The sequence below is a fragment of the Tyto alba genome, unplaced genomic scaffold (assembly GCF_018691265.1).
Source record: "Tyto alba isolate M040663 unplaced genomic scaffold, T.alba_DEE_v4.0 Super-Scaffold_39, whole genome shotgun sequence".
Taxonomy (NCBI): domain Eukaryota; kingdom Metazoa; phylum Chordata; class Aves; order Strigiformes; family Tytonidae; genus Tyto; species Tyto alba.
The window spans coordinates 227,749-250,333 of NW_024881314.1; the positions used below are offsets into that span (position 1 = coordinate 227,749).

Below are 22,585 nucleotides of genomic sequence, written 5' to 3' on the forward strand. Positions count from 1 at the left end.
CGCGGCACGCGCTTCCGGGGGGCGGGGCCGGTCGCGCGCGAGGCGCCATGGCGGACCGGGGCGGCGGCGGCTTCAGGAAGGTGCGGCGGGACCGAGCGGGGGGGAGGAGGGGGGCTCGGCCCCGGCCTGGGCTCCCGCCTCGCTCATCCGCTCCGCTCTCCGTGCAGGAGACCGCGGACCGGCTGCTCCGCCTCCACTTCCGCGACGGGAGGACGCGAGGTACCGGGGCGGCGGGCGGGCTCGGGCGGGGCGAGCCCCCGCCTCCCGTCAGCGCTTTGTCGTTGCAGTTCAGGGCGACGCGCAGCTGCTGATGGCGGAGATGCTGAACGTCTTCGTCCGAGGTGAGTGCGCTGCACCCGCTGCCGGCGCCAGGCCCTGGGTGAGCCTGAACCGTCACAGCAGCCGGTGACCGGCCCGAGGGCCCCCCCCCTCCGACGCAGCAGCCCCACCCGCCCTGCCCCCTCGCGGGGCCGGTGAAGGCCCCCCTCGGGGGAGCTGGGCCCCCCTCGGGGGAGCTGGGCCCCCCTCGGGGGAGCTGGGCCCCCCTCGGGGGAGCTGGGCCCACCTCGTTCCCATCTTCTGCCGGAGAACCAGCCCCTGAGCCCGGCTCGGCACACCCGGGACCAGCTCCGAGACCCCCCTCACTCCTTCCTTACGCCTGTACTGCAGAAGCAGCGGCACGAGCGGCACGGCAAGCTCAGGCCGAGGACCTGCAGAAAGTGGATATTGAGCACCTGGAGAAGGTGCTGCCACAGCTGGTGCGTAACTGTAGACGGATAAGGATGTGGGCAGAAGCAGCTTAGTCCTCTTCCTTCTGGGAGATGTTTCAGGCACGCAGCAGATGTGCTGATGGGCTTGCTGCTCTCTCCTTACAGCTTCTAGATTTCTAGAGGCCTCATGAAGCACATGTGGCTGGCCAGCCGAAGATCCTGACTGGGCAGTGAACATCTGCTGCATCCTCACAGTCTAGCTCTAGGAAGAACAGTCTCAACTTTTATTTCTCTGTCGTTTTTCTTCTGCTTCCTCTCTCCTTTACCAAGCATGACAAAGCCCTAGGCAACTGTGCTGTCAGATGCTGTTTTTGAAAAGAGGCTGCCACATGCTTTTTTTGGTCAGTTACGTGTGTAACTGGTTTCCATCTTGCAACCTCACTCCTTTAACAGTAGCCTGTACTTCACAGCATGGTAAGATGCAGTTGCTTTCCCAGCTAATGTGAGAAACAGGTGCTGCTTCACAGAGATGCATGGAAAGACTTAATGGCTGGAAATGTCCAAACTTCAGGCTCTCATCACCTCAGCAGGCAGCTTTGGCAGAAACTTTAGGTCTAGATCCAAGCCTGTCTAATGAATAGGTTGTTAACAGGAGCTCAGTCACAGGCTCTTGCCAAAAAGCAGGTAACTGATCTTTATTTTATAAATAAACAGTGTCTGTCCCTCACTACCTTCCAGTATTTCTTCAGGGTTGTGACATCAAAGAATGCTTGGAACCTTTTAACCATTTGATATTCTCCTCAGAAGCTGCTTCCCCTCTGCTATAAATTTGTTCTCACGAAGAAACATCAATAAATTAAAACCGAGTCTCCCTCCCTTGTGTAGGCTCTTTGCTGCAATTAATCATCAAAAGTCAAGTTGCTTCAAAGACTTGCAAAGTTTCCCCCTCACCCACCCTCTTCCCTAAATCCTTGTAGGACGAAAGGAAAAAGGACAGAATAACAAACAGCATGTGTGAAAATCCCACATCATGGGACAGCCTGGCCCCTCAGCCAGCAGGGGGGCCAGGGGGGAAGCTGTGAAATAAGAAACCTTACACATGTAGGCAGGACCCACACAACTGAACTGGCTTTGTTGGGAAATGTATAGCAGGCTGCATGAAAAGCAGCTGACACCAGTGTGTTTTAAGGATTGCACACTCTCGGTTGTTGGCTATCTGTAGTCTTTACGATTAGCAATAGCAAGCAATTTTTTTTTCCCCACTGACAGCTGTAGCAGGCAGAGGCTCACTAGGTCACTGTACTCTTTCATCTAAAAGCTATCAGGGTCATCACACCAGCCACTTGGAAAGTTCAGCTAAAACCACAATTTAATACACATTCTTTCTGATGACAGTACCAGCTTAAGCAGCACCCCATCCCTCTGCACTGCAGCCTCCTTGCCAAGACAACTGTTTGTGCAGCTGTACAATGAAACCAATGAAGGAACTGACCTAGTTCAGCCTTCAGCCCCACAACCATATGGTAAAAAAAGGCAATAGCAAAAAAATGCAATACTACCTTTGAATGCCCAGAACCCCCAGGGATAAGTTCAGCTACTATAGCAGCAGTGATACTGAAACAAGTCCAGCTCATGGGGTATCTGCATGTATTGTTCTGTGACAGGGTAGGAATCCTTGTAGCAACTAGCTTAGTGAAGAGCCTGCAGTTTTAAATATCAGGGCATTTTGTCCCTCTTAAAAAATTCACTCCTACTTTCTTGCCTTTTCCAAATTTCAAATCCTCATCTCTCACCCCATTCTGACTCCTACTGACACACAGGTCTTTCAAAGTTGCTGCCCTAAAAAGGCTCGAGTTCACTTCCCTGACATACCTGATCCATACACAAGCATTCTTGACTGAAAAGGATCACTGATGTGAATGTTAGTAGTAAAGCAGTAATTTAATAGCAGCAGCAGCTAAAACTAACTCTTCTTTGCATAAGGAAAGGGGAATAAGACCTTTGGTCTAGCTGTTGAAGGTACCAATTTTTCATTCGCCTGAAAGAGAAGTAGATTAAATTGGGTTTGATGCATAGCTGAGTTACACAAGGGAAAAACGGGCAGAACTGACTGAGGTAATGCACATATTTAGCAATATGAAGTCTCCTAATCCTCATCCCTTTACTTAACCTATGAAACTGCCCTAGTAGTAATGATATTGCTGCTTGTGTCCCTAAACTTTTCCTTCTGTTTTCCCGTATCAGGTACTTGTAGGTGATACGTTACGGTGCTAGCTCCTTGTCAAAACTGGTCAAATCAAAATAGCTAAAAGCAAATCAGTACTATTCAATGTTGACTGTGCTCTTCAACAAATAAGACTATCACATCTGAAAGCACACTACAACTTCCTACCAACCAGTCTGCTTCTGTTTATTCTAACCCTGTGAATCAAAAACACTAGCTATCATCACCTATCATGAGCTATGGCTATTAGCTGCCTCCTGATATATCCTGCATAAATTCAGCAAAGCAACTCCAACTACAGCCTACCTCTGACTTTTATGAAATGAGTAAGCCTGACATAGGACTACCTGTATCTTGGTTCAGGTGCTATGGAGTGTAGGCTCAGCCCACACTTAATCCACTAAAGTAATAAACTTTAAACACTATTTTAATAATTCTTGTTTTGCTGTAGTATGTATTTTATAGCCTGTCGAGCGCCAGAAGGGCTTGCTTTTCACAGCAAGGATTTAGAGCAGCAGCTGTACATAGTGCTCCTGCATTCCCCACTGCCAGCGGCCGCACACATTCCCTGTTTATGTTTGGGTGTCATATAAGAAATCAATCAACAAGTTTGCTAAAGCATTCAACTCCCTCCACTTTGAGTCTCTTTTTTCCTCTTCCACCTTTCTTTCATGCCCACCCCCCCTCTGAGTTTCTTCAAAGCATCTGGGAGCATTTGGAAGTAATTAGACCTGAAGGGAAATGTTGGCCAGGCTCAGAGACAATGACAAGTGCCAGGAACCCTGGGTGCCCTTTCTAGCCACTTTGAAGTTCATTCAGATGGTACAAAGCTTCGTTTTGCTTTGTTGAAAAAAAAAAAAAAAAAAAGAAAAAAAGAAAAAAAGGAGGAAGGGAATGAGGCATGACAGGCCCACTGAAAAGGGAGCAGGTTCCTGTGAACTGACAGAAAAACTCAGTACTGGAGGAAGAAACGTATTAACAAAGAGACCGACAAAAAGGCCTCCTATGGCCACTCTGCTTTATTTCATCTACAAATTGTGCAGATGCACACGTAGTTCAAGGAGTAATTGTCTATACAGGGAAAATGGAAAACATGTTATTACCATAACATGGAACCCCAGCTGTCCAATATGAATCACTGATCCATGGAGAAGACCTCAAATAAAATATAGCACCATGGCTACTGTGGCACTGTAGAGTTCATCTCCAGTATTAGCGCAATTTTAACCAACAATATTCATCCTCGTACAACACCTGCAGGTAGACAAGATTTGGACTAGTGCTTCCCTCTATACACTAACTATACTGCAGACAACAGCTACTCTGCTGTGGTAACATTCGGACCATAGATGTCCATAGATCAAAGGTCACGTGAAGAGACCCTTTTACTGGATTTTTTTATTTTCCCCTCACTGTAACTGTAATTACTGATGTTAACTGTATGTAGTGAAAATAAAACACAGAGCTTGGGGCAGAAACAAACTCCACATGCATTCCATTAACAGATACCTGTGTTCTTTGTTAACAAGATTCTGGCAACTGAAAATAATACAAGTGCAGCAGACCAAGAGGTTCACAGGAAAAGCATATCTGAACAGTTTTAAGTGACCTAAGTGCTTCCTCTTCGCTCACTTTCCAGATATCTATGCCCAGAATTATCAGCAGCACTAGCCCCAGCCAACAAGTAACAGAGAGAACTCTTGTTCTAGGCGGCACTTAACTACGGGTAAAACTGAATTAGATTGTATTTTGCTGCTAGAATTCAAGCAGCCAGACTCAAGTTATTTCTGAAGGTAGAACTGGAAATACTTTAATTTAAAAATATGAACAGAAACAAAGTCCTTCACAGAAAGTATATTGGAATTATTTCCCCCTTAATTCTCTATTCATATTATTCGCATGCAAGAAATCTTGAATTTAACCTCTAACCTTGCTTCTGTAGTCATGAAGACCACAAACAGGCCTTCCACTCCTCCAAAAGGTGAAACTGGCATCTGAAATAGCAATTTTCTATTTATAACTAACATTAATAGAGATTAGATCTCTCAAGGGCCACCAACAATTTCTCATACATTCTGAGTAAATTCATCAGGAAAGAGGCACAGCCGACGCTCACTGATCCAGCAGCCCAAAACGTTTCATCTCTTCCCACCTACAAAATAAACATAAGAGCATTAAAACACTTAACCACATCATTTGCACTGTATCGTTTCTCAGTAACAGATCTGTTTGCTGAGGGTTCTATACACTGCTGTAATCAGGCAACAGTTGGGTAGCGTGCAGGAGCACTTGGTAGGAAGATGGAATGGTGAATACATCATAACTTTCAGAGCAGGGAACTTCATCCTACATGTTATTAACATGCATGTTAGATCATGTTATAAACCTTTCATACCAGCTGTTAATGGGTAACCTGCACAGGTAAGCAAGATGTTATTTTGTACTTTATCCAGACAATCTTTACTTGGGAAAGAAGGTTAAGTGGAATGCTTCAAGCATACTGGACATGTATCTTTACTGGAAACAGCATCTACTATTTCCCACGTGATCTGCATCAGAATCCCAGTACCAGTCTAAACCAGACCAGCCACAGCAAGGAAACACACCAACCCACTGTTCACAGCCTTCCAGTAATCATTTCACACCTTATGCTATACTTGCTGGAGCTGCTGGCCCAACACTATCTTCCAGAATCAAATACTAGAATCCTCACTCAGGAAGTTAACATTTGGCATTATTAGACAGTGAATGCCATATAATTCTTCCTAGTTTTCTTGCCATTAAGGGGGTTGATTGAATGTCTGTCTTCTTTTTTTCACCTTCTTCTTTTCCTTGCCACTGCTTTAAGAAGCGAATATTGCTCATTGTTTAATTCAGGACCCCTTCTTTTAGTTACTTCATATTTTGTATAAATTCTCATATAAAGCCACACATAAGCTATTGGTTCTGGGACTAAAAACAAGTTTTCTGATCAGGATAAACCAAGACAACATTCTTAATGGAAACTTGGTTGCAATCTTAACTATGGAAAACCACTACCGTTTTGCAGAGAAGATTAAAACCAGAAAGACCAACTCAAAAAAAATATCAAGTACTGAAACAGACTATACTAGCAAAGGAAAAATAATGACAGATATTTAGGAGGTGACATGGGCCGTTGGTATGTAGAATATCATGCCTATTAGTATCTGAATTACACCAGCATAGTTAAGAACTCAACACATTAAGCCTAGAACATAGTTAAGAATGCTGCAAGCATACAGATTAGACACCAGACTCAACATCAGCCTCAACAGAGCCTGCATTCAGATACTTCTCCAGTGAAGGCCGAGGTTTAAGTCACAAGCTGATTTGTGATCAATAAGCATTGAACTAAATGTCCTGCAAGCCTTATGCTGACATCTTCAAGAATATTGTCAACATCCAACACATTTAGCACAAAGGAGCCTGCCTTTCTGTGGAGTTCAGAATGAGAAGAGCTCTTCTTTGATTTCATGATACCTGGCAGCTTCAGCCATTTGGGTATTTTCCCAGGGGCCCTTCTCAACACCTGTGGAGCTTCACGCACACTTGCTGGTTCTTGCTGCTCATCAGTCTTTTTATCACTTCCCACTTCTGGTTTAGATAGGGATGGAACTGTTGATTCTAAAGATGATGAAGCAGAAGGAACTAATGTTTTGGACAAACATCTGAGGAAGAAAATAAGCAAGTAGATTAAGCTTCATTTTTTCATAATAGCTCCTTGTACCACCACCACCACCTTTAAAATTATAAAGTCAGATTCAAAAGGCTCTTTTTCATTATAAAAGCCATAGGATTTCCTTGATTTAGTCACCAAAATTCTACTTTGCAAAGGACTCACAAAGCTATGAAGTCACGTATGACAATGACTGTTTCAGGAGAAAATTAAGTCCTAGTATCTTCAGAGCACATTTCTTTGTAGTAAGATGGGCTCGTTTCATGGTTCCCATCCCTGAAATACTCACCCATTTGCAGCTCTATTCAGTCCCAACATACCTGGCTACTAATAAATCAGCTGCAGAAGGGGAAACCACAGAGCTCAGCAGGTCTGATCTCAGGTAACAATCTGTTTAAAAATGAAACCCAAACAATTGTTTGGTAACAGAGACACATCAATCACCACACCGTTGCATAGCTCTTGGCTTGACTAGTATACAATAGTAAAACTCCATCACCTTCCCCCAGATGACACAGGACTCTTTTAAACTATGACAGTTTCTTTCATAACTCAAGATGCATTATTTTATCATTCAAACCTCAAGATCTTCACATTTTCTTTCAGTGTCACTGCATCTCAGAAACTTTTATGTAAAGCCAAAGCATGCTTTAATCTCTGGGAGAAACAGAGATTCTAAGCATAAACGAGCAGTGTCAAAGAATCAATGATTCAGATCTGTTTTCCCATCTCCAGCCAGTCCATTACAACAGCGAAGTCTCTAAAAGTGTTTTATAATAATTTGTCTAGTTAACATTTTGAACAAAGGAAATCTGTTCTACAGAGTCTTTCTTCTATCATTCTTGCCCTCATAGTAGACAATGCCTACTCCATAGCCTAACAAATCTCATAAGAAAGGTACTATGTTTATATTTCTACTCAAGTTAACTGACCAAGCTAGCTCTGAAGAGCTTCAGCCATTCAGAATGGGAACATCTACCAGCATTTTCAAGGACTGCATTATCTCCTGTCAGAAGAACTCAGAATGTAAGGATGTAATTCTTTTGGGTCTACTATAGGAGCTATACAGTCAGCTGAAGAGGAAATTCACTCACCCCTGCACTCCTCAGATCCAAAATGAATGACAGCAGTTGGAAAGAGTTTAGCCTGCAGCAAGAGGAGAAAAGAAGAGATCACTGATTGTAGATGCTTTCAGAGTTCACTGTGAACATTAGAGACAGTTTAGAGAGCTACAGACAAATTCACAGAGTTCAAGTTGAGGTCACCAAACCATCTATAATTCAGAAAAGGCTAAATTTCTGTAGAGACCAGGGCACTCAGAGTAAGACATGAAGGAAAATTCGATGATTTATTCTACTACACAGAGATGACAAGACCTGTACAGCAAATGCTCACTGTGCTGATGGCCTGTCACTTGTTCTCCTCTGTCCCTGTATCTTGGGCCACTATATTTCACCCACATTCTCCACTGCTGAGCAGATAACATAAGCATGATTAAGAATCTTCAAAGACCTGAGTGGCTGACAGTAAGAGAAGGAAAATCCAGCTATGCCCTCAGAAATCTAGAATAGATTATTCTATTACATTTATACCTTGTCTCTAGTTGGAATTTGTCTGCTTAACAGGTTTCCAGGATGCAGGCTATCCTTTTATAAATCCAGTCTGAATTCCTAGTTCCTACTTGTTAGAATAATTGCCACATTCAAACATTTTTTTTTCATCAATTTAGCTCATTATGTGACCCAGATAACTGCAGGACTGCCTTTTTCATGTCTGCATTTATCAGTCTGATGATCTTTATTTCATCTGCAAATATTATTATTTTGTATTTTTATATATCTACCGCCAAACCAGATAAAAATAATGAACAGAGTGTGGTCAGAACTAATTCCGGCACGTGAACTATGTTTTTCAACAATTCTTCTCTGACTGTTATTTGAGATGTCAGCCAGTCAAATCAGAATTAATTCAGTGTGTGCTTTAATTACACTTTGTGGCACACCTTAAAAAACCCCCACATACTGGTCATGAAGCACTGAATCAAGTGAAAGTAAGTTAAAGCATGTAAATTTATTGAGTCTGCAAACTCATAAGTACTGTCTCCATATAGAAAGAGCTATGATAAAAGGATAATACCACAGTGCCAGGCTGGCCACATGAGTGGAAGGTGGGAGACACTGCCTGTCTTACTGAGAATGGCCCCAGAAAGGTATGCACCACATTATCTTGACTGTTATATTTTCACCTACCTCTTCAGTGCTCCACAACAACAAGCAATTTCTGGTCAAATGCATACACAAAACCCACATTAAATAGAGTTCTCATTAGCTCACAGTCTAAGAGAACACACTCTTCCTTCTGCAACCCAGAAGTGCAGTAAAGCCAGAGTCAGCTTTTGCCACTCTACCATTAACTACCACTCCACAGAGAAGAAATGCTCTCTGCAGGGGGAGGGAGCTGGAGGGGGGTGGGGGGGCGTGCACAGAAAAATAGAGAGAGGGAAAAAAAAAGAAAAGTGGAAACATCTACAGTTCTACTCAGCAGGTCTGGTTCCTAATTTAACCTGTTTGTAAATTTACTACACCACTTTATACTTCAGTTTCCCCCATTTTAACATGTAAACCCATCACACAGGAAGAATGAGATGGCAACTGATGTCTCACAAGTTACTCAAATGTAACAAGTATCTGGCTTGTTGCAGTTCACTTGTGGTTTTTTCCTCTAATTTTAAACAGCAGCAAATCAAAATGATGAAGCTTCTGACAACTTATGTTGACAAAGCCCATTCTCACCATCTTCTCCTTTCATTGCTTTATACTTAGTCTCTTATGTCATGGCTAAATACTTTTATTCAACTACCTTCGCACAAATATATACTGAATAAAACTCAATACAAAATATTAATTATGTTCAACATACTAACACATTAAATGGCATTATACTGTTGAGAAGTAATTTGTCCCTAGCTCAAATGATGACCTACTGAACAAATAATTATAAACATAAAAGAAAATAATTTATTTTCACCTAGTCCTAATTAACATATAGGATCAGATTGAAGGCAATAAAAAACAATGATCACAATGCAATAAAATTCCATGCCATAAGAAATGAAAATATATGAACAATTAATGCAAACATTGTATTTCAGAAAGAGAGAGTTAACAAAATTAAGCATGCTGAACAAAGACCTGGAAGTTCCAGGAAATGGAGGTAAAATCCTTAGCTATTGAATCCCTAGCTGTTGAATAAACATTACATGGAAAAAATGGAGTCTCAGAAATGCTGTACAGCCCTACTTACAAAAAGCAAGCAGGGAAGCAAGCATTAAAGCAAACTAGCAAATATTACCCTTTGTCCATAATTTTAAAAAAAATAACAAAGATCTTTCAATTTGGTAGCTTCTGAGGTCCCTAAAACAAAAATTTACAATAAGAAGTTCAGACAAAGGAAGTCACTAAAATAATTGGTTGGGCCACTAATTATTAAGGAATACAATTAGAGAACTTCAAGGACTTCTTTGGATCGGTTTTATCATCAGGGAGATGGGAGATCTGGAGAAGAGTAACTTTATTCTCAATCTGCAACAAACTACAATGTGGGTAAGACTGAGCAGCTAACAGGGCAGAAATATCCTGCAACATCATTGCTCCCACTGAACAGCTGAGGTTGGAAAGAACACCTGAAGACTGTCTAGTCAGGGTCAACTAAAGCAGGTTTCTCAAGACCCTGATGTTCAGTTGGGTTCTGCATATCAACAAGGACCAACTAAGCAAGCTGTTCCAGTGTTAGACCATACTTCCAGTGGGCTTGGTTTTATGTTGTTTTTTTTTGTTTGTTTGTTTTTTTGTTTTTATTTTATTTCCTTTCAATGGAAGTTCCCGTAATTCGTTTCCATTTCTTCTTGTCCTTTTATTGGGTACCACTGAGAAAAGTCTGGCCCATTTTCCTTGCTGTTTCCCATCATGTTTATTGTACACATCGACAAGACTCACGCAAAGCCTTCTCTTTTCCAGGCTTAACAACCCCAGCTCTCTCTGTCTCTCCCCATGTCAGATGCATCAGTCCCTTTATTATCTTTTGGTCCTTAGCTGGGCATCAGAGAAGCTGTAAAACTGGACTCACAGTCCCGCTGGTTCAGCTGAGGAATCACAAAACCAACTGCAGGTAAGTGAGAAGGGTACACACCTATGAAGCTTGCTCTGCCACTTACAGTGATTATAGCATGATCTGCCACTTATAGTGATTATAGCCTGACCTCACACACAAAGAAATTAAGCAGTAGAAAAACTGGTGCTGGAACCAAGTGATACATTAAAAAGCACGTCGTCACCACGTCTAGATGGAACATTCAAGTGTTCTTAAGGGACTGCAGAGTAAGAGATTTAAAATTATTAAGCTTTGCACTAAAAACAGACACTGCTGCAAGCACAGGCTTGTATTTTTAAGTGATATGCAGAAGATTAATATGATGTGGTATAACCAGCTGTACCAGTAAGGATTCTGAAAGAAAAATATCATGCTTATTATCAGAATTAACAGGTCAGTATAATACTACATAAAGAAAAACTAGCTGAAACAATTATTTCAAACTTTTGGAAGGCCATATACCAAGAGACAGGTAAAGAAACCAAATCTTCATAGCATAAAAAAGTTAAGTACTGCCATAGCCAGAATCTGTACAGAAAATGTTGATTAATGGTCTATGTTTACCCTGGCAAAACAGTAACAAAGAATTTCCCACTTTGATCCAATAAATAAATAAATAAAAGCAACTGCCCCTCTTCATATCATTAGTGCATACTTTGAAACTGTGCAGGGCAGGCTGCCTACTCTTGAATTTTCTTGAACCTCTGTTGCCATCATCAGCACAGTCAGGATACTGGAATGACGGTCCTTGGACCTGATCCAGCACAGCAACCACCAGAACTCAAAGGAACCCTGATCTTCACGGAAGAGTCTATGGATTGCTACCTAATGCAGAGACTAATAAAACTGTATTAACTGAAGGCAAAAATGAAACAGCTTCACCTATCTTCCAGACTACAAACTTCAAATGAGTATATGGTATTACAAACTTTTTTACATTAATCCAAAGGCTGTAGGAGACTTTCACATACGGTATGGCCTACATCATGTTAGATTGAAGTAGGAGACATTCATCAGTCTTCTCCAAGTCTCAGCTTCTGTTAAAGTAGCCAGGCATCTTCACATCCTTGAACTGACATTTTAGCAGAAATCATTATTTATTAGGTCTTTTAACATTTCACTCCTCAATCAACAGAGCCTAAGGTTGCCTGCTCCAGTCACAAAGACGGCTCTCCATAAACTTTTTTAATTAAAAAGTACCAGACACGGTTTAGAAACCCCAGAGAAAACTCTTGCAAAAGCTTTGATGTTTCCGCTGCATTCGTCTGAAGGGATCCCTCTATTTAGGAAATGGGTGCCTTAAAAAGGGCCTCCCCCCCAACACACATACACTCAAGCCCTTTTACACACAACATCCTTTTCATGCCAGCTGCAAGTTGGAAAATGAGGTTTTTGTAGCGTGTTAGTGTTGGAATTTTTTAATAACCTCCCCTCTCTTTTTTTCCCCTCCCAACCAATTATCTTGGTAAATAATTAACATTCTGAAGGAGATAAGTAAGCACAGCATCTCAGAGCTCAAAGCCCTTTAGTTCAAAGCCCTGCCCTTTTCTCTTCGTTTCCCTGCTGCCGCCACCGAAACTTCCTTGTCAATCAAGCTCTGGGCACACACATCAAAGCTTCATGTGGGAATGGCCCCAAGGGGTCAGAAAAAATTCATGGCAGGGCCTGCATGAGGCACAAAGAGAAAAATAGAGTGAGAAGCACAGACTAAGAACTAGACAGACACACTCAACCACACAAACACACAGACAGAATGTGCCCCAATATAAACCTCTACCCTATTTACTCACAGGTTGACAAATAACCATAGTTCTAAGTTTCAGGAGCCACGTCCACAACCATTTCCCACTGTTGGCAAAACATCAGTCCAAATGTTTCAGTTCAAAATCTTTCAATTAAAAGAAACTTAAGGGAACTAGACAGCAGCTCACAAGTATACAGAAGGCAACCTCCTTCCCATGGCTCATTTCCCTGCGTCCCTATCCTTTCCTCAGTCAGCCAACACAGAGTGCCCTCTTGCCAAATTACATCCAATAAGTTCCTTTTCTTCAATTCCAGTAGACTATTGACTCATTCACACAAGCCTTTGTCTAGCTTCCTTTGTGCAGAATTCTCAGGTACAATCCCAACTTCAGCACTTACTAAGGGTCCAGTACAGAAAGCAGCTAGCACTGGCAGGACATAACGCTGTCTAAGATTTTTTTTGCAACACAAAAGTATTTAAATCAGCACCAATTTCACATTTAAAAAAAAAAAAAAAAAAAAAAAAAAAAAAAGCCAGTGGAATGATCCCACTGGCCAAAGAATGTCTTGGCATAAAGATGAGAAGGCTTTAGTAGCTGCAGTCCAGGAAAACATACAGAACAAAGTTGGAGCTTTCAGTATTCTCTAACACTGCTAAGAATGTAAGAATCAAATACCAGGCAGACCATTACCTGAAAACTATATTCTCAAGTCAGCTGGTATTTCTTCATTTGCAGTTGTTCTAATGCATATATCAATGTCTCTAGAAGAACTCTGCAGTTCTTAACCTCACTGCATAGGATTCTTATAGGAATATCTGTGAATCAAAACCGATTTAGAAACTTCTTCAGAGTCACACTGAGTCTGTCAGATTGACCAAAAGAATCACCGGTTGTTTGAAACAAATATTCAAAAAACTCCATTCAGTTATATGCAAAGAATTACTACAATATGAATGAGTCAACAGCTAGTTACTACACTCTAACATCCAGTATTTCTCTTCCTTGCTGCTTTGATTTCAGCCAAAGATACAATGCCATTCTGACCAGGAAAAGAGATAACATTAATCTACTGAATTATAAAATCATACCATGCAAGGCATATTTACAAGATATGGTTAGATTACTATTTTTATTGCAACAGCACCTAGAAATCCAATTGAAAAAAGTGTCCCATTGTGCAATTACATACACGTAATGAGCAGCAACATGCAATATAAATTAAAATATAAGAAAGTATGATGTTTCAGGGTTTTTTGGTTTGGGTTGGGGGTTTTTTGGTACAGATGAAAAACTGAGACCTAAAGATATTAAGTAACTTTTTCAAGGTCACACAGGATGGCAGTAGCAGAAATGAGAACTGAGTAAGTCTCCAGAGTCCCATCAAGGCCTTAATCACAGGACAACTCTCTTCTGAAGGGATCAGAAAGTCACTGATGGGTCAAGAAGTGGGGGAAGCCAATGTCATGCTTACTGTCCTCCCCATTTAAGGAGTATCACTCCAAATGACCAACTCCTCAGATTTTAATAAGGCCTAAATAACACAGCTTCATCAGTTTACTTAGTTACAGTTGCAGAAGTTTAAATGAAGGCTTTCCCTTTGTGAAAACTGAAGACCAGCCTGTTACTCAAAGCCACATTTAGTCTGAAACCATGTAGCTAAGTAACTCAGAGTTTTATTTCAGACAGGCAGAGTGCAGTTACTCAGACACCATAGTGGTGAGCGTGGTTTATGACAGCAGGGCATCCTGGCTGTAGAATGGTATACTGGGGCTACTGCATCTTGCATTCCATGACAAAAATATCTACACTAGAACAACATTCTTCTGTGATACACGAGAGAAATAGTTCTGCTTTGTTCTATTGCATGTTTTAGTAACTTGTTCTCCAGGGCACAGAAAAGATTTCAGGCAGAACCCTCCCCAAGTAACATCTCAATATTTCCTCCTTCACTAGGTATCTCCAGACACACACATTCAAAAAATCCTCCAACAGAGTATTGCAAAACACGTACATTATTACCATGCAGTTATTCTGTTCAGTGACAGAGTGATGCTTTCAGACTAGGCAGAGACTGCTGTCTAAAGGGAACTTGCAGCTGCCAGAACGAGAAGCATTCTTTCCGTTACATGATCTGAAAAGATTAGAGTGCCACAGGTCTGCTGTTAGTTTGATGTTAAAAGATGAATAAGAAAATAAGCACTTCAAAGGAACACGCGCATGGAAGGAGAAACCCAAGCTACCAACATGAAATACTGCATAGTACACACACCCCAAACACATAAACTAGCTCTTGGAAAATTCAACTGGAAAGCCGGTGGATCAAAAGCTTCCCCAGCAGGACTGCAAAGCATCGTTGAAACAGAAATAAACACTACGGTCATGGTGAAAGGGGCAAACTAAGTGGTTCGTGTTTATAACCTGAGAACAAAGCTGCTCAATGTGAACTGCAACTGCCAAAGATGATGGAAATTCTGCAGCCAATACGGAGAAGGTCTGATCCAGCCAGAGCAAGGGACCTTTAAAATTCACAGGGCAAAGATAAGATTTGAAAGCACTATTTTGAGAAGTCTACTTAAGAAGGAAGCCAGGTATAAAGAACATTCATTGAGCCCTTGAACCGAGATCAGAAAAATCCGGCTTCCAAAATCGACAGTAGAAGAGAGAACATTTTGGGCAGAATTTCCACTCTAAACTCGGTCATACAAGTAAGGCCCTCGTCCAGACTGAAGTGCCTAGCCTTACTTGAAGTCAGCATAACAAGCAATTACGGACAGCCTTTGCAAGCATAGTCAACAGACCTCACAAGACAAACAGGAGGCAAGATTGCTACCAAAATCTAGTCAGATGAGAAAATCCTGAATGGATAAGTAAAGGGCTAAGACTGCATACAGAAAGGTGAATGCCGTCCTCTGGGCTGGATGAATTTCACTATTAATTGCCATTTTCTTTGCTAATGAGTGGAATAACCGCAAGGTCTGCCACTGGAAATACCTCCGACGGACTGACTCTGATGAAGTAATTTTTTCTGAAATTGCATTTAGACTCTTGCCAAAAGCAGAGAAGGCTTCACACTGCTCAATTCGTAGTCGGCTTCACTGAACAAGCATGCCAGATGTATTGCCCAAACTGGCATTAACAAATAGGATATGGAAACAGAACCAAAGTCAAAGAAAGGAACAAACAGCTCCTCTGGATTTCTGCCCCACAGTACATGCCAGAGGAAACACTTGGTGCACTCTAAGATCTGATTAGAAGATCTAAATATTTATGTGGAAGCCTGTGGATTCCTTTAGCTCCTCTGAAGACAGACGATGGCCTCCTGCCCTCTTTGCTGCCTTGACTTTTCCAGTGGCTGGTATTCTTACCTTCTGCTAACTCTTTCCTAGTATTAACTCAGCAATCAATAATTTTTTCCACTAACGCACCCCAGATAGGCACTATACAAGTGCCTGTTTCTGGGAGGAGAAAGAAGCTAAGAAACAACTCTGTAAACCTCAGCTAGCCGAGAAAAACACAAACAAGCAACTAGAGCTATAAGGAACCCAAAGCCAAGTGCTACAACAGGGAAGCCTGCAGTTGATCAGTTCTGGAGAGCAGAACATTATAAAACACTTCAAGGGACATGAGGATAAGGCAGCCAGCAAAAACAGCAATAACAAAAAATCAAAGCAATGCCTTGAAGTCTTTATGGGTTCCAAAAACTCCACGTTGCTGCCAATCTGTGTGCTCACTACACTGTAAATACACACATATTTTGGGAAAATTCACTTCAGACAGTTCTTTCAGCCCAAGTATCTTGGCAAACAAGTTGACAATATTTGTCTTTTCCCTGGTTTAGCTTGCAGCATAAAGGTTCTCCCTTCATTGTAAGCAATCAGATTCAACGAGTGTGGTTCCAATCTTATCAGTTTGAATGGAGTGAGAGGGTGGAGAGAGAGCAGAAGTGTTGATAATATGGTACTCCACCATCTGCAGTGACTCCTGTTATTGGCTTCAGCACAAACTTCAGTCATTTATAAATAGTTGAATGCTCAAATGTGCTCATATTACTACTTCAGACACCATCCACTTTTTCCTACAGACAGCACCAAGGCAGTCTATAGCATGGAGGATAGCCTACTGCTAACTTAAGACCTGGGAAAGCTAGATACAACTCCATGATTCATGTCTGACATAAGACAAACAATCTCAAACAAACAACTCCCAGTCATATTACAGAATAAGCAACTCTACCCCAGCAGAGGGTGGGCTTGTGATACCATCAGAAATCATTCAGTCTCCATGACAGTAAGTTCCTAAAACATCCAGGCTGGCAGTTGTCAATGTCCGGAACACTCTGTGCTTGGGCTCAAGCAGCCTCTGCCACTGACAGTCTCAAAGACCACAAGTTTCTAGAAAATCCTTTCAAAGTTCAACAAGAAAATTCCTACATCCTTGGAGGATGCTGCTAGACTTCCCTATATACCAAGGCATTTCTCAAAGAAAAGGCGAAAACAGAAGGCAATTAAGTAGCCTATGACTAAACTGAAGGGAATAAATAACTGGATGCTTCTCTGCCACAGTCCTACTTTAATAATATCAGTTCACGTACATTTAGACATGACAGTGTCATGTATTTTGAGAAGACAGGAGACAGCCTAGAAAACCAAGAATGGACTGTGTTGAACCCATAAGCCAAATTTTATTCCTTTACTCTTTTGTTTTGTTACCTATTTCTCATTTTCTGTTTCTCAAGAGTATAAGAACCATATTTGGAGAACAAAAACCTAAGTCTCTGAGAGCAAAAGAAAAGTAAACCACATTAAAAAAAATTAAAAGCATTTATAGAACAGGGTAATTAGACAAAATTTCATGTTTGAAAGTTAGGAATTATAAGGCTCATACAATTTCAATTATAGTTCACAGTTATCACTGAGGTAATTAGATTTCAGTGCAGTCTTCCTTATGATTGATTTTGCTTCCTCTGAAAGTCACTTTATTCCTGCATAATTGATATGCACTCCAGAGGTGTTCTATGAAGCACCTACAGTCTACCTCTATTCTGGTATGTTATCTTCTGCTCAGGTAAGATATGTAGGAAAGAGTGAACAGCTTGATAATCTGAAAGTTAAATGTTGAAAAAACATCGAGAATGGCTAGATACAACATGGTATCTACACCATGGAAGACCTGTTTTGAACAAAAACATAGGTTTCTAGTCATCTAAGAAATATCCTATTAAAATAGTGTCAGGTTATGTGCAGGCATCTTTGCAAGGGAACCACATCAGGTGCAAAGCATTCCAGGAGGCTATTGTTAACACTACTGACCCACAGCACCTGGCACAAAAGCTGTGAATTTTGGCAGTTACATGATAGAACCTGATAACCTTAAAGAACTGTACTACTGGTAGAGACAACCTCCATCCTCAACCTTTCACACATCCTCCAAAAAAAAAGGTACCTCAAAAAAGCTTGAGAAATTAGCTGTTCTGTTACTTTACCTGTGCTCCCTTTTCCCTACCACATCCAGAAGAACTGCATGCTCCACAGCACTTCATTCATCCTATGTACCAAAACACAGCATTATTCCAGAACAAGCTCTCACACTGCAGAGATGCTGAGTACTGCAAGGTCACCTAAGCATAAAAGTTCCTCTTCCTCCAGCCTGAAAGCTACACATTTTACAAAATACCTTAACCATACACCTTCTATCTTTACAGAGCAGCTCTGTCTTTTCATCTCTTTTCTTCCAGATAATGGAAAGATAAAGGGAGCTCAGACTAAAGTACAAAATGCTTCCCTTCCACAGACCACATGATGCTCGAAAGGGGCAAAGTCTTCACCTAACCCACACACACAGAGCCTAACCCCATCTAGTGCAGGACCAGGCACTGGAGCCTGCTCTACAGCCCTCAGCCCTGCAGCAAGTATGGATACTGACCCACACAAACTTCTCCCCAGACTAAAGATTTCATAGTTTGGAAGGCAATACTAGAGAGCAACTGAGAAGTGGCAAGCAAGTCCTGTCCCCAGCACTGCCCCACCTGGCCCAATACCAGAAATATCACCTCTCTTGCTCCTGGTCTGAGCCAGTGTCATTTTTCCTGAGAGCACTGAGGCTCAGGCAAAGCAGCCCGATTAGTAACAGCCGCCTATAAAAAGGGCATCCAACAATAACACAGTTACCAGGGACACGAAAGCCAAAGCAACTTCCGTACCCATTTCTTCCCAGAGAAGAAAGCCCCCTTCAACCCCTGCCAAACACTCAGAGCTGCAGCAGAAGGGAAAGCCTATCCAAGCAGAAGACATTGCAGCATGGAGCCTTCACTGACTCAAGGTGAAAGTTAAAGATGAAAAAGGACTTACACTGGTAATGGGGAGCAAAGCTTCACCCAGAATCAGTCAACCTAAATTGGGATAAGGCATCATCCTAGTAAGTTAGAGCACTGTGGTCTCTGACGAGCGGTACGGGGAACCAGAATGGTATGACAAATTCTCAGCAGGAACTGTTTTTTTCCTGTTTGATGCTTCATCCAAATAAAATGTTTATAAACACACAAAATCATTCCTGCCGTAACAGATCATGACCTGAAATGGCTGAAGGGCCCCAGGCAAGGGACACAGGCTACATGGCTACTGGCACTAAACACAGCTCTTCCAATCCACAAACCCATTTTACACCCAGCTGCATCAAACAACTTTAAGGCTTTAATGCCCATGCTCATGTGCCCTTCCCCCAGCACATATTCCTGGCAGCACAGAAGCCATTGCCCCAAAATCTAAAACTCTGAATAGACAGTGGAACCCAACCCCATATAGGCATACATTTCTCTCTGCTCCCTTTCATTACCTCGTTTTATCCTTCCAAGTTTCCCCAGCCCCTTGCAGTTTTCTCTCACCTCACCCTGAACATATATGAATTTCTTTGCTCCTCAAACCAATCAATTCTCCTGCTGTTTCTGTCAATCCAGCGACACGTATTCCCTTATTGCTAAACCTCTACTCTGCTCACCTCATTAGAGTAGTGTTGCTAGCCTCAAGCATTTGGGTCAAATCAGGCACCCATTTCCAACGCCCCAAGGCCCTGCTGTCAAGGCTAAAGCCTCCCTGAACATAATTTGATTTAAAAAAACACTGGGTTTTTTACTAAAGAAAACCAACTTGATTACAGAAACACTCTGGCCTGCTACTTTCGCCATCAACTCATTTTTGCAAGTCAGCTGTGATGAACTGGATGGGCTTTCCTAATTCTGCGGGTAAACTTTTGAAAACAATAGCATTTTGAAATGTCTTCAAAGTTTATTTACTTCAAAGTTTATCTACTCAACCGCATAAGGAACAAAAATACAACACTCAAAAGTGAGTTCTTTAAACTCACTGTGAACTTTAGCAAGGTCTGCTGCAGAAAACGTTTGCTTGAGCCCATTGGCATAACTGAACCAGCAAACTCTTGTAGAGTGTAAGCTACAGGAGAGCAAAACTTTTACTCTCACCATGTTGCAGACACATCCCCTTCCAGTTAAAGCCATACTCCCCACAATGTTACTTTCTTCAGCCCATCACTACCACCCACTGCAAGATATTAACAACCACCTGGATTTGCATGTTATGAGACTCTAATCCACTTCAGTCAAGAGACACGAGCCTGCAAATGTCCGTTATTTAAATTGTTTATATTTATCCAACTTGCATAGAATGAAATAGATAGTATCCCAAGTGACAGATATGAGAATAACCGGGGCAGCAGTCTGTTCAGCTGACTCAGCTGTAACCAGCAGCTATTCCTTTACTGTCTAAATTACTCAGATAAAGTTCTTTTAAAACATCCACCTTAGGGTTTTCAGCAGAACTGTCTCAAGAAAGAATAAAAATTAGTACACAAACAAAAGCTTCTAGAGGACACCTGGTTAGCCGGAGTTTGCAGTGCCCTTATTATTTCACATACTCATTTTCCATTGCATCATCACTTGCACAGTACAGAACACACCATCTCATAAGCAAGTTGCAGTTGCTTATATTTTGCATCTTTTCTTCCACAGACATGAAATGCTATACAGGATGTCACATAGCAAAGGAAAATCTAGCAAATTCCACTGATATCAGCTGTTTTCTCTGGAACTCTAAGGCTCATACAGCCTGGGGGTTTTGGTTGTTTTGGGGTTTTTCCTTAAAACTGGGAGAACTGTATACAAAATAATTTTATTAATTAAATTATAAAGCTGAAAAAACCCGAAAACTTAAACATCTAACAGGCAGTAAAGTTACAAAGGCTTAATTATTCCAAGATATTCAAAGAAAAAAGTCATATATACCAGTTTAAATCCTCCGCTATACATGAAATTTTTGTATATTAGTCCACTATCATTCAATCTATAGGGTAGTTGAGTCAATATAGGAATTGCTGTTGGGTCAGGTATGCTGCCAAGGTAGACTGGTCAGTTCAGCAATTCACAAGGATGTAAGAACAACTGTATGCAGACCAAAAGTCTATTCAGTCCAGCCAGTATCCTGTCTATAACAGTGAATAAGAACACACAGGCACAGAGAAAAGTATCCTTCTCATTGCTTGTACGTGATACTTTCTATTAATATTATTAGCTAGCAGTGATTTTCAGCTCAGAAGCTTCCTGAGATGGTTTCTATATATTTGAAGAGACTCTCAGTTGGTATTTTCCTTGAACTTGTCCAAATCTCTCTTGAATCAGTATATACTTTTAGTATACAGCACCCTGTGATAAGGAATTTCACACTTCAGTGTTCTGTTGCATGAGCAACTACCTTTTTCCATCTATTCTAGCTCCTGCTCGCCTTGTTTGATGCCACTCGCTCTTGTACCAGAGAGAGTAAGAAATCAACCCCTTCCAGCTTCTCCTTGATATGTTTTGCAGACTGACAAGTCTCAGCATACTTAGTCTTTCTTTATGCAGGAGCCATTCCAGACCTCAGATGATCCTTATTCCCCTTCTCTGCATCTTTACCAATTCCTTTTTAAGATGAAAGACCAGGTCAGCATACATTATTCAAGATGCAAGCAAACCCTGGTTTCATACAGTGATGTTCTTTATGTTGTCATCTACTTTGTTCTGAATACTTTGGGGCTTGGGAAGGCGGTTGTTTAGGTTTTGGCTACTATTCAGTAATGAGCTGATGATTTCATCACCTTAAGACTTTGCTCCAGAGCAGTAACAATCAACCCAAGAGCTCACTGAGATGCATACGAAGTTCAAATTATTTTTCCCTGAATGTGCATCACTACACTTACCTACATTGAGCCAGCTGGTTAAGAAAATGCCAAGTCATGCAACAGTTAAGTAACATGGTAATAATCTCTTCATAATGTCATGTCACAATCCCTAAAAAATATTTTTAAGTGTGAGATTTTACCTGCTTTCCACATTTTGTGAATAATTGTAATGATTCTGTATACCTTAAAAATCTATTTTTCTTTAATTATGCCCAAATTCCCAACATAACCACTTTCTAATTACAGTTTAATTAGACTACACTGTGATTACATGTTGCATGAAAAAAAAAAAATGTCTTAAATCAATTTTGGATTTGCCACCCTTTATCTTAATTGGATGTTGTTGTTCTTTTGTGGTGAAATAGAGGAAGTGAAAAATGAGAAAAATCTTCCCTTAAAACAGTCAATTTGCAGGACAATTTTCAGCTTTTGAGCACCATATCTTGAACCTCTCCTATGAGACCAGGCTGAGAGAGTTGGGGGGATTCAGCCTGGAGAAGAGAAGGCTCCAGGGAGACCTGAGAGTGGCCTCCCAGGGCTTAAAGGGGGGACAGGAGAGGTGGGGAGGGACTCTGGGTCAGGGGGTGTGGGGATAGGATATGGGGTGATGGTTTTAAACTGGAAGAGAGCAGATTTAGATCACATCTAAGGCAGAAATCCTTCCCTGTGCGGGGGGTGAGACACTGGCCCAGGGTGCCCAGAGCAGCTGTGGCTGCCCCCTCCCTGGAAGGGTTCAAGGCCAGGTTGGATGGGGCTGGGAGCCCCCTGGGCTGGGGGAAGGGGGCCCTGCCCGGGGCAGGGGGTTGGAACTAGACGGTCTTTAAGGTCCCTTCCA

General features: G+C 41.7%; 2 protein-coding genes across 4 annotated transcripts in view; one reads left to right on the forward strand and one right to left on the reverse strand.

Annotated features, from left to right (window-relative positions):
- Positions 1-22: 22 nt before the first annotated feature.
- Positions 23-1,583, forward strand: CENPX (centromere protein X). 3 transcript variants are annotated; one of them, XM_042802690.1, is made up of 5 exons: positions 23-80; positions 168-219; positions 288-341; positions 589-758; positions 876-1,583. In XM_042802690.1, exons 1-5 carry the CDS (start codon positions 48-50, stop codon positions 888-890), a joined length of 324 nt encoding a protein of 107 aa, XP_042658624.1. In that variant the 5' UTR covers positions 23-47; the 3' UTR covers positions 891-1,583. The 3 variants fall into 3 exon arrangements, with proteins under 3 accessions (XP_042658624.1, XP_042658625.1, XP_042658626.1); XM_042802691.1 differs by having other exon boundaries at positions 595-758; XM_042802692.1 differs by having other exon boundaries at positions 670-758.
- Positions 1,584-3,935: 2,352 nt separating this feature from the next.
- The window catches only part of ASPSCR1 (ASPSCR1 tether for SLC2A4, UBX domain containing), a 47,506-nt gene continuing 28,856 nt past the window's right edge, over positions 3,936-22,585 (reverse strand). Inside the window, exons 13-16 of the mRNA XM_042802689.1 lie at positions 7,726-7,777; positions 6,952-7,021; positions 6,436-6,623; positions 3,936-5,086 (exon numbers count right to left, since the gene is read on the reverse strand). Of these exons, the coding sequence (XP_042658623.1) occupies positions 5,073-5,086; positions 6,436-6,623; positions 6,952-7,021; positions 7,726-7,777 (324 nt within the window). The 3' untranslated portion in view covers positions 3,936-5,072. The remainder of the gene's footprint in view (positions 5,087-6,435; positions 6,624-6,951; positions 7,022-7,725; positions 7,778-22,585) is intronic.

What these genes read in the sequence shown, in the direction of transcription:
- CENPX (XM_042802690.1), top strand. Translation starts at nt 48, where the DNA reads ATGGCGGACCGGGGCGGCGGCGGCTTCAGGAAG. An exon ending in GCGGCGGCGGCTTCAGGAAG is followed by an intron (nt 81 to 167) that starts GTGCGGCGGGAC and finishes CTCTCCGTGCAG; the next exon opens with GAGACCGCGGACCGGCTGCT. An exon ending in GCTGAACGTCTTCGTCCGAG is followed by an intron (nt 342 to 588) that starts GTGAGTGCGCTG and finishes CTTCTGCCGGAG; the next exon opens with AACCAGCCCCTGAGCCCGGC.